Source organism: Rhineura floridana, chromosome 2 (genome assembly GCF_030035675.1).
Source record: "Rhineura floridana isolate rRhiFlo1 chromosome 2, rRhiFlo1.hap2, whole genome shotgun sequence".
NCBI lineage: Eukaryota > Metazoa > Chordata > Lepidosauria > Squamata > Rhineuridae > Rhineura > Rhineura floridana.
In genome coordinates, this window is record NC_084481.1 from 195,984,147 (window position 1) to 195,996,205 (window position 12,059).

General features: G+C 45.0%; 1 protein-coding gene across 6 annotated transcripts in view; it reads left to right on the plus strand.

Annotated features, from left to right (window-relative positions):
• NRXN3 (neurexin 3) overlaps positions 1 to 12,059 on the plus strand; it is a 1,913,991-nt gene that overhangs the window by 1,162,193 nt on the left and 739,739 nt on the right. For 5 of the 6 annotated variants that reach the window (XM_061611875.1, XM_061611876.1, XM_061611877.1 and 2 more), the window contains exon 1: positions 4,534 to 5,617. The exons of the other annotated variant lie outside the window; for it this stretch is intronic. In XM_061611875.1, the coding sequence (XP_061467859.1) occupies positions 5,383 to 5,617 (235 nt within the window). In that variant the 5' untranslated portion in view covers positions 4,534 to 5,382. Of the gene's footprint in view, positions 1 to 4,533; positions 5,618 to 12,059 lie in introns of those variants that run through there. 6 annotated transcript variants of the gene reach the window in all.

Here is a 12,059-nt window from a genome sequence, read left to right on the forward strand (position 1 = left end):
AGTCTCCTTCATCAGATGCATACATGTAAGATCAGACACAAGTGGGATTTACATCTGAGTAAACATGGATAGCATTGGGCTGTGCATCTTCATCTCTAGATTTGTGGAAATTGGTGGGATGCTCTTTCTTAAATTTTAATTGAATTTTTGCAAGAAAATTATATTAGGCAACAACACAAAACAACTATAAACAATGTGAAAAAGCAGGGAGCATGATACACTTCATGTTTGTGACTTGAAATGTAAATCCATTTCTGCATTTATTGAGTGGTGCATCCTATCCCAGTTCCTACCCTTATATTTTCCATCAATGAAAAGGACATGTCCCTTTCTCAGACAGTAGATATTGCAGATTTTAGGGGAAAGGCTTTCAATTTTTATACCTAATGATCCTGTCGGCTAGATTTCTTTGTCATTGAGAGAATCAATCACAAAAGTCGTAATGTGGTAAGTTCTATCGTATTTTCTTTCTTAATGCTGTACTCAGGGGAGCATGGTCACACACAAAAAGGCAGTCCCCATTTTTATTACTTTCTTAATAAAATATCCTTGGTGCAGCTTTTTTTTAAAAAAAGCTATGTTTAAAAAATAGGTTATTAGATGAAAGATTACATTCTGTATTACACTATACCACTTCTCACAACAGAGCTAGCTAGCCAACATTTTATGGTACATCATGGTTAGATCTGGATGCTAGCACTGGGGATAAGAGACTGAAAAGGTGGGTGTACCAGTTTCTTTCTCTAGCCCTCATACAGACTTGCGGTGCACTTTTTGGCCCCAGATGCACCTTTCATTGTGTAATTTACACATATGCAGACCTACAGGGATGTTCTTCTAGGACATTGTCACAAATTCTAATCTGTAAATGTCCCCAAATTTCAGTTAGTTACCACTTACTGTTTTCCTTCTGGAAACAAACAAAAAAACTGGGGGCCAAAATATACCCCAGCTAAAAGCCCTGGGGGCACATTTCTGCCTTTTATTGTGTAATTTACATGAGTAGACCTACAGTGTTGTACTTCTAAGACATTGTTACAAACTGTCACCTGTACAATGTCCCCAAATTTTAGCCAGTTACCACGTACAATTTTCCTTCTGGAAACAAACAAACAAAAAACCCCCACTGGGATCCAAAAATACTCCAGAAATTGTGTTGCTTACTCAACATGCATGGAGAAGGGACTAGCATATACTGCTCAGAAAAACTCTACCTCCTCTGAATAATTTTTTGTTTTGCTCAAGGTGCTTTGGTAGTGTCAAGTACAATTCTGGTGACCAAAACAAATCAGATCTCTGTACATTGGAAATATCATTGGTGTCCAAATATATCTGAAAATCAGCCAATGTTTTGCCAGGTCTGCACGAGGGCTAGCATTGGCAGGTGATGTTGCAGGGCAGTGAATAAGTTCAGGCTCTGGCTGTGTATCCCCACCAATACCAAACATTCTTTGTTCTTCAATTTCTCCAGCCTTCTAATTAGAGTGGATGCAAGATACCAGATTTTTTTAAAAATGTACTCTCTCCCCTTTCCTCATTGTCTTATCTGTTTTAGATTAGAAGCCTGCAAGGCAGGGTTTGTGTAGTTTTTAATACAGTTACTAAACAGCATCTAGCTGTTAAGGTGCTTTATATTATTACTAAACCATCTGTTCTCATTTATTACCACAGCCACATCATAGCAGTAGTTTTGAAACTTAAGGAATTTATTCCTGTGTCGTGTAGTGGTTAGACTGTTGGAGAATGACCAAGCAAACCCAGGTTCAAATCATCACTCAGGCCACAATGAGATGAAATAATGTGAAATCCATGACTGGATGTCTGGCAGGTTTTTTTTATAAATAGGGCAAAGAGGATAGAGCCACTGAGAGACACAATGTGGCTTGGAGCCAAGAAGCTGGGGGATTAACAGTTTCTTTCCCTCATGCTGTTTTTCCAGTCCAAATCCCAACCCCACCCCGAGCTGTTATTTGTTCACTGGGGGAAAGTGTACAAAACCTGTATGTTGTTTTGCCACATGGGAAAAATGGCAGCTCTGGGGAAATGGTGCAAGGAAAAGAATGAAGTGAACACATTCTCTGAACACTGCAGCTCTGATCCATTTTTAGATTAAAAAATACAAAATTTACAGCAGATCTGATCACAGATTTCCTGCCATCACATTTAGTCCTAATCCACAAAGTTCACTGAGTGACATTGACCCTGTGATGTAGCCTAACCTACATCACAGGGTTTTGTAAGGATAAAAAGAGAAGGATCCAGGTGTGTCACTCTTGAGCTCCTTAGACCAGAGATGGGTCACCTGTGGCCCTCCAGATATTGGACTACTACTCCCATCTGCCCCACCTTAGAATGACCAGCAGCAAGGGGTTGTAGTCCAACAACATGCAGAGGGTCACAAGTTCCACATCCCTGCGTAAGAGGAAGAGTGGGTTATAAATAATTTTTTAAATGTCTATATATAGAGAGAGAAGTCATACATTTTGAACAGGCATATTCAAGTTGCTGAGACCATAGACTACCAAGGGTTGCCATATCTTTTTCTGGCAGAGTTTTTGTGCCATCATTTAATTGTACATATTAAGTAAGTTATTAGCCAGTCTTTAGCCAAGTAGCTTACAAAATAAAACACTAAAACAAAACCGCACACCATAAAATCAAATTTCAGCAGAGCAGAATAAATAATGGCAACATTAACAATGACACATTAACAATGGGGTGACAAGCAGAAATTCAGCATCTTTTTCCATCTTGGCATGCCCTATCCAAGGAAATCTTCATCTGGTGAATTTCTGCTTGTCCCATAGATGTTAAAAGGCACAGAAGTAATGCCAGAAAGGACTTTTTTTGAGGGGGGAGTTTCCATGGAAAAGGTTTGGATCTCCTGTTCTAGTCTTTAGCTGAGCCCATGAGCCCACTAACAGAGCCACAAAGCCCACGTGCCACACTCCCCAACTTATTTCAAATAACTAATGCCTAGTTGTTTCTTTTTCTCTCCCTCACCTTGTTGCAACACCAAGCCATATCACCACAAGCTTCCTTGAATCCTCAATGAATTCTGGTACCGGAGGTGTCCGTTTCTTTTTGGATCTGGAACCTTTTGCAAGACGTTAGATTGCCTTGTCCACATTTCCAAGGTTCCCTTTGCTAAGTTCAACACATCCTCTGAATAGATCCAATTCAAAAGCCCCACTTTAGACCCAGTCTGTGTCAGACAACCACACTATTTGGAGTGATCCTCCCATCCTGCAGCCCAAAACCTCACCATTGCCATCAAACACACTGAGGAGGTGGGGCGATATAAAACCATCCACTTTTAAAATTATAAACCTGTCTGTATATTAAGAGCAGAGATGCTGATGCTCCCCCTTGCTAGCACTATAATCTTGAAAGAAATAGCATCCTCTCCTCCTTCCTCCACACTCCTTATTTCTGCCAGCATTTAGTCTCTCCTCCTTTCTTCCTGCTTTTAAGCTCTGTCTTTCTGCCTAAATAAAGATGTATCTTTTGTTTCCTCTTCCCTTTTGCGGCTGGCAACTATAAAACTGTAATTACATTTCAGAAAGCCATTTGAAAAAAAGGGTTCGGGATGGAACTGGAATGAAGTCAACATGCCCTTTGGGGTTCCAGGATAGTAGATCAGCTTGCTGTCCTGTGTGTGCATTCTGGGGAAGAGGGTTTTGTTTTTTTACCTACAGAGAGTGATTTCTTTCCATCCTAAAGCCAAAATCTCATGGGGGGGGGAGGTTCCTACTAGCTAATGCTGTGATTGTGTGTGTGAGAGAGAACAAAAAATTCTCACTATGTCCAAAACTCAGTCCATCCTATCTCCGTTTAGGCTTAGTAAAGTTTCATTATAAATGTGCAAGAGACCTTCCTTTTTCCTCAAGGCATTGGTGGTGCCAAGAGAAGGAGTTAGATGCATTGGAAATTAGACAGAGCCAGGATGTATACGATGCTCTCTTGTATTGTCATTCCACCAAGAAATCCAAAGACAGAAGATGGGTGGGGTGGGAGAAGCATGTGCAGTAGCTGGTTCAGCTGGGAAATCTTCCAGCAACAGTTATTTTAATGTGTATTGATTACTGTTGTTGATAACAATTTATTATAATAACAGTTCTGAAGCTCAATGTGACTAATGGGTTTGATTACCTTCCTTGCTTCTTTTTCCTATATTTAAGCTCTACCATTCTAACACTACTAATCAAAGTGGAAAGGGAGATAATTTTATGTGTGTTGCTTTATGAGTATAAGCTGTATATGAATGGAGTAGGTGGGACTGCAGGTTCCTACTTCAGCCCCTCCTTTCTCAGGAACCAGCCAGTCCCTCTGCAGGGTGTTTGGGCTACACCGATTCGCTCTCTGGAGTGATCCAATTTGCATGCTGCTTGCCCATTTGTGAATTTGGCTCCCTAAGTCCTTGCTTCACTTCACCTGAGCTTCCTAGTTGCCTTCACTTTAAGTGAGCTCACCCTGAGCATTCTGTTCCATCTTTTATATATATATGTAATATAATATAAATTTAAAGGGGGGGGCTCAGTTTCTGCTTCTCTTGTGGATTTTCGACTTTCCTTTCTCTCCTTTTACCTTTGCTTCTTCAGTTTTTCTCTCCTCTTCTATTACACCGGAAGATTTGACAAGCCTTTCTCTTCCAGAACACACAGGGTTAACCAGCATCAGCTTCCAGCCGCATGGATTCAAGGAGAACACGGGATCCAGTTTGTTGGGGTGCATGTGCGTGTTTGGGTGCCCGCACGCATATGTATGTGTGAAGGAGAGAAGCCCAGGCAATTCTGCAGTACAACATTTGCCAGTGGAGAAGCATCCAAACAAAACAAAGCCAACAACTTGGAATTGGGATAAACAAGCAAACAAAAAAACAAACAAACCATAACCTTTCTGGCTATTTTTATTTGGATCCTTCCTCTCTTCAACTAAAAGTGAGAGAGAAGGGGATATAGGCAGGGGGAATCCTTGAGGATCCGGTGAGCTTGGAGGAGGAACCTGACAGGTGAAAGAAGAGGGGGGATCCTACCCTCCCAGCTATGCGCGGCTCCACTGATCTCCGCCGGAAGCTTGGTACGGCTAAGGGGAACCTGGCAGAGTAAAACAAGAACCTGCTCCTGGGAGGATCCAGCCGCGCGTTGCTTAAATTGCTCGCTCGCTCTTGCGTTGGTTGGCCGCTTAACCCTTTCCTCGCCCATTCCCCTCGTAGCACACACACTCCCACTTTGGAATCGACTCTTTCCGTCTCTCTCCTCCGCAGCTGAGTAGGATGGGGCCCTCGGCATCATGAACCATCTCCTCTTTTCCCGGCTGGAATTCGAACTGCTTGGTCCGTAGCCCCCCCCTTTTTTCTTTCTTGCGCCCAGCGCATTGAACATGCGGTGCTTTGATCTGAGAACAGCTCCGGGAGGCTGTCCCGCCTGGACCCTGTGGATGTGCTCCCTCTTTTGGGGATGGATCCTCAGCTCTGTCTGGAGTTCCTCTAGTGTGGATTTGCCTGCCTCCTCGTCCGCCTCGCAGGCTCAGCAAGAGCATCATTTCCATGGCAGCAAGCACCACTCCGTGCCTATCTCTATCTACCGCTCCCCCGTCTCCCTGCGAGGAGGACACGGTGGGTTCTGCTCTCACTTTCCTTTCCTTTGGACTAGTCTGAGGACAGTTGGGGGGGAGGTAAGCGGCGCAAATGCGGGAGGTCTATGGCTCCAGTCAGGGGCTCCGTGGTTTTCTCTTCCGTTCCCCACCTCTTCTTCCTTCCTCCCCCACTGACCTATTCTCGCCTCTTTAAAAAGAAAAGCAAACCGCGAGAAGTTTCCCCGCGAAAAAGCTCCTTTAAACGAAACGGCTACATTCCTTCAGCTCTCTCCTTCACCGGCCGCGTAGCTGCTGTTAACCCCTTTGCCTCTCTCCAGTCAGCGGGGAAATCCAGAAGGGACTTTCCCGCCTCAGGGCTTTTGTTGTTGTTCCTGCTGCTGGAAAGGCACCAGGATAGAAGAAGCGGCTTTTCTGGACTGAACAAGGAGCCGGCCAGGGCGAGAAAGAAAGAGTGGCGGGAGGAAGAGAGAGCACCTTCTCTTCCCCGGCTCTCCGTGTGTGTGCGCGCAGCGCAGGGAACCGCAGGCTTGTCGGGAACGGGGTGGGTGGGGAGAATCCTTCCTAGAGAGAGGGAGGCTGTGCGCTGTTCGCCGGACCCTGCGACGGACTTCGGAGGCTGTGAAACCTGAGAGGTTCCCCCCCCCGCCTTTACTAGAAGCCTCAATTTCGAGGACCGGAGTGGAAAAGGGCGAGCTCATCAGCGGCTCTCTCAGGGGAGCAGCGTTTTATTTTGAGCCTCCGTCAGTGTAGATGAGCTGTAGAGGGGGGGGGGCTCGGCGAGAAGTGGAAAGAAGCGTTTCCACACACATTTGTTTTATGGAACGATATCTGATCGGGGGGGAGAGACCCTTTCTTTCCCCCTAATGGCAAGACTTTTCTGCACTGCCCCTAAAAAGCTGATTCTTCCGCACTCCCTTCTTCCTCCATCCTATGAGAGGGGTGGGGTAACGCCTGGAAAGGGACAGGCAATCTAATGTAGAAACGTGTGTGTGTGTGTGTGTGCGCGCGCGCGCGCTCTCGCTAGCGGCAATACGGATCTGGGAAGCTGTGGTTAAGAAGCACTGTTGAAATCAAGAGCGGGCAGCGACCACCTCTGTGCGGCCACTGTCGGAGGCAGAATGCCTCTGGTTGCCAGTTGCTGGGAATCGCAAGCGGGGAGAGTGCTCTTTCGCTCAGGTCCTGCTTGTGGCCTTCTCCCCAGCATCGTGTTGGCCACTGTGAGAACAGGATGCTGGACTAGATGGGCCACTGGTCTGATTCAGCGGGGCTCAATGCATGGAGTGGCATTACTTCGTTTGCTCTGGGCTCACCCACCGCTCCAGCAGAGCTGGCGTTACAATTCTTTCAGGAGCAGGGGAGTTCAATTTGCTTGACCGTCAGGCAGAATTTCTCTTGTAGGAGTCGCCCCTTCTGCTCTAGAAGCTTCCCCCCCTCCCAAATGTATAGGAGGTGGGTTGTGTTACCCAAGCGCTGCGTGAACCTTGATATCTCGTACCTAGCTTTGTTGCATCCTGACTCGCACTAGCTTTTGGGAGGGACGCTTTGCACAAGCCATTCTGCTGCTCATTTGCCTGCGTGTGACACGCAGCCAGATTTCATGCATGGCGTAATAACGTGTTTGTTCGGCAGTTAGTTCCATTGTCGTCCTGTGGACTTGCTCCCAAGTAAACGTGCATAAGAGTGCGGACAGGGATTTTGCCCTTTAGCAAAAACTCCGAAGTCGCCTTTAGGATTTCCTGAGCGCCCCTCCCGCTTCTGGCGTGCAGCTTGATCCAAGTTAGTAATTGTTGCCCGCAGTGGAATGGCCCCGCCTCTCTGTTTGATGAAGTTGTTAGGCAGCTCGCCGGGGCTTCTAAATCGAAGGACTCTCTCCTCATGCCGGGCTTGTCTTGCTGTGCCTAGGTACTGGCCCGTTGAAGAGAGGAGGCGGAGGGGAAACAGGAGAGAAAATAATTAGTTTGGTGGGGTAGAACTAGGGTATGGTGTGTGGGGGCTAGGCTGCTAAAGAAAGCTTCAGGAGGAAGAAGATCAGAAGGAGCAATGTGGATGGGTGGGTTGGTGGCAGCAGGAGGTAATTTGGCAGGTGTAATATCAGTTCCTGCTTGACCCCTCCCCACTGCATTTTTTTAAAAATAAAAATTGGCTGGTGCTGAAAACTCCATGAGTTTTTCAGTTTTATTGCCATCTCCTGAGCAGTGAAGAGTTAATTCAGGTGACCAATGAAATTCTAAAAATGCGAGCGATAGTCTTCTTTGGCGAGAAGGAAGGACTTTAGCCTAGGAATGGATAAAACTTATTTCTTCCCGAAAATCATTTTCCCTGTCCTGATTGCTGCTAGCGTTTAGCGCCCCCTATAGCTGGCTGCGCCCCAATCCTCCCACCCAACTGGGAGCTACAGAAGGAAGTATTAGCACTAGAAAAAAATAGAGGGGATTGGGAACCAGACAGGGCAATCTGCAATGCGGGGGAGGCGGGTTGTTTCACATATTAGATTTCTGAAAGAAAAAATAATGGGTGTATTTCAGATAAGGATGGAAGCATTATCTCTCCTCTGAAGTAAGTCTTACTATTTTTTTGATGAGGTTAACTTTCAAACAAGCCATGTTTTAATTTCCCTTTCATTCTCCAGTGATCATTCGTGCATTAAAAAGTGCCTTTCCTTCAAATAATTACAGAGGTCCAAAAATGGTGGTGGGACTTCTCTGTTGCTGTCCATGATTAAAAGCTAGGGAGGGGCAAGGTGAAACTAGCTTCTGTGGAAGTATCAGATATTTGATTCTCTGGCTTGGGATGCCCATTGGAAGTAAGCTCAGCATAGCATGTGGTAGCAAGCTCCCTGTGATCCTTCATACATGGTTACTGTTAAACTCTAGACTGGGAGTGGGCAACTTTTTTTTCCTTGGAAAGCAGCACTAGGAGGTAAACTCTTGGAGGCCTGTGTAGGGAGCAAGGCCAGAGCCACCCCATTCTCTCTGCCTTGAGATGGTCATCCCTCCTCACTGTTTTTCTCCTCCTTCTTGAGACAGACGGAGGACAATGGGATGATGATGGTCTTAAGAGGAGAGTGTGTGTATGAACTGACAATTATCCTATTTCCACCATGCCCTTCTTGCCACCTGCCTGAAGGCCACATGTGGCTCTGAGGCCATGGGTGGACCACCCCTGCTCTGAAGGAATCACATTTGCTCAACTTTTTCCAGTGAAGAGGGGGGCACTACAGAGCTGTGTTTGGTGTTCTCTGGAGGTAAAATTGTAATGTGCTCTATATGGGGGGTAACCTGAGGCCCTCAAGGTATTGTTGGACTCCAACTCCCATCACCCCTGGCCAGCATGGCCAATGGTCAGGGATGAAGGGAGCAGTAGTCCAGAAATATCTGGAGGGCCACAGGTTCCTTGTCCCTGCTGAATAGGATGTTGTGGAGTTATAAGGGATATTCCCTTAAAAATGACACTAGCTGCAGATGTAAAGACCTGGGGAAAAATTGGGAAAGTCCCCCCCCCCCCGAATTTTTATTTTAAAAAAATCAGTGGGATGGTTTTTTCCCTATTTATTTTCTGGGCCTTCACATCTCTACTTTGGTGCCATGTTGGTACCCAAATTGCCTGGTGGACTGTTGAATGTCTGTGCCAGGCCGTAGCCCCAGAACATATTTCAGTGCTGGGTTCTGTAATATATAAGGAAATGATAGAACAAAGTGCTTCTGAACATACGTGGGAATTAGGGTTGCCAGGCTCAGGGCCTGAGAATGATTCTGTATCTTTAAGAGCAGAGAAAATTCAGCCAAGTGCAGGTTTTCTTGCAAAATTGTAATGGGAAAAACTGCAAGGTGAAATTCTCCCTTCCCCCTGCACAATGCTTCCAAGAGGTCTTCTGTATCTTTAAAAGTTGTGCAGGGGGAAGGGAGAATTCCACCTTGCGGTTTTTCCCATTACAGTGTTGCAAGAAAACCTGCACTTGGCTGAAATTTTCTCTTCTCTTAAAGATACAGAATCATTCTCAGGCCCTGAGCCTGGCAACCCTAGTGGGAATACCTTTCTGTCATCACTGAATAACCATCGCTTAACCCTACATACATGGGATTAAGAAGCAGGTCAGATAATCTAGTTTCTAGGCAGCTGCTTAACCTAGTCCCCCCTTCTTGGAAATTAAGTTCTGCTTTAAAGTAAATAAAATGAGAACCTACTATATGTAGTTAAGTGACTTCCGGCTCACCACACTCCCCCTCTTTTTTAGCTTGGCCATGACCCAAACACTCCTGTTGATCTTGAACTCTTCCTTGCAGTCCTTTCTGTGTGTCTTCAGATATTAGCTGACAGCTCAGGCTTGGCAAGCTTCGCGCTCATTATGAGCATTGCTTTCTTGCCCTGAGCTTACACCTCGCTCAGATAGCAGCAAATGAACATCATTAAGAACCCTTCAGCCTTGCTGTTCTCTTCTGATTTGCTGTTTTCTTCTGTTTCCCATCCAGGGTAGGCATGCCTGCATTCTCTGGAAATGAGTGTAATTTGAGTGTGCTGAGCCTGGGTACAAATCCCAATACCATGATGTAAATTGAGTCAGGGTGAAGATGAATGAGAGGGGTAAAGCAAAAAGCACCTTGCAGAGTAAAGTAGTACAGAAAAAATTAAGAATAAACATTTGTTTGTGAAAGGTCCATAGCAAACAAAAGCAGAACCCATCATCACTAAGGGACTTGGTGCATTTTCTCTGCACCTTTATGGCAGTAAGGCAAGCAGGAGGCTCTGTCAGTGGAGTCCGGAGTCCAGCTGATGGGCCAAACTGAAACTGTACTTGTTTGCAGTCTCACCATGCAGCTAGGTTGGCATGCAGTTCTTTCTGGGTGTGAACAAGAGAGACAGAGGGGGGGAAATAGGGACCTCAAAGACAGCTGGTGTCTTATCAAAACACACACTTGGTTTATATCAGTGTTTCTGCCCTTGTTGCATGATAAAAATGCTCAAAAGTTGGACCACTGTCAGCTTCTCCGATTCACATCCCAAGAAAGTAGAGAGAAGAACAGGCTGTCTGTGTTTACATGGTGCTTAATTTCTTCTTTGCAGAATGAAACAAACACTCCAATTCTGCTGCCCCTGCATGGCTGACAGCAAAACTATCAAATCAGCATAGAGTGAAGTCTGGAGAAGCCATTGAAATGATTTTATTTCAGTAAATTTAAGAGCACCTACCTCTATACTGTCTTTAGCAGCTGCAGCATCCTCAAATCTCTACATGTCTCTAAGGTGCACATTTGCTGGTTCTTTAATGTTTTTAGTCTATCCCATCCCAGATTCTTGCATTAGAAAACAATAAGCTTTAAAGTAGCCAGTTAATCATATTAAAAATATTTCCTTCATTGGATCCTCCATCAAAACCCAGTCCAACTAAAAAGGTGTAACAACACTCCTTAGACTTAACCTTTAGTCACTGTCCAGGGAAAAGAATTCCACTCTCTGAATGGTGCTCTTGTATAGCTTTTCAACTCTTCCTGGAAGCAAATCAGGACACCAGGATAGGGTTGGGCGGGGCATTGGGGAAGTCAGTGCTGGGAATAGTGTGCTGCTGCTGCTGCTGCTGAGTTAGGCTGCACCTTCATGCTTCTGGGTACAGTGTTAATATATATCATACTAGAAGCAGTGTGCAGGGCCCCAATTTCCTTTCTATGCTACCTGTGACATCACAACAGATAGTGGCATGTGAAAAATCAGAAAAATCAGTCCATTTGCAAGGTAATGATTTATTGGGTTCAGCAAATATCAATGAACGGATACTGTATGGAGTAAACTGGCATCCATGGAGGGTATGTTTACTCATAAACTTACTGAAGATAGTACATTTGCTGAGGCACTCTCATTCAGTCCTGGACATCATTATAAGATATAGCAGAAGAGGTGGTTTCTTAACTTTCTTAATCTTAAGCCATTAATAGTCATATAGCTGAGAACCAACCCTTATTTTTGGCCAGACAATTAAAGGAGTCTAGTAGAGTCCTCTGGATGTCAAGTGGGTTGTGAGCCCATGTTAGTGCCTTTTCAGTTGTGGCTCTCCAAGTCTGGAATACTGTCCAGAGAGAGGCTCATCTGGTGCTGAGCCTGATTTCTTTTTGTCACCAAGTGAAGACCTTTTTATTTGCCCAAGCTTTTTAGTTTTGTGTTTTCTGCATTGTCTTAATCGGTTTTTTATTGTGCTCCGCAACTCTGGTTTTATGTTTTATTTTTATTGGCTGATCACTGGTTTATAGTTATTTTATTATTTTAAATTTACATTAGCTGCTCTGAGAGACTATTGTCTGGTGACCAGCATATACATAAACAAACAAATTGTGATGTGTGTTCATGCTGATCTAACCTCATAAAGATGCAACCAGGGGACCTTGTTCCATCCTGCCAAGCTTCTGAGCGTCTTCTCCTCAGGGTCCTGTCCTTCCTGCAAAAACTGTTTGCTCCTTTTCTGCGAAGCTAGA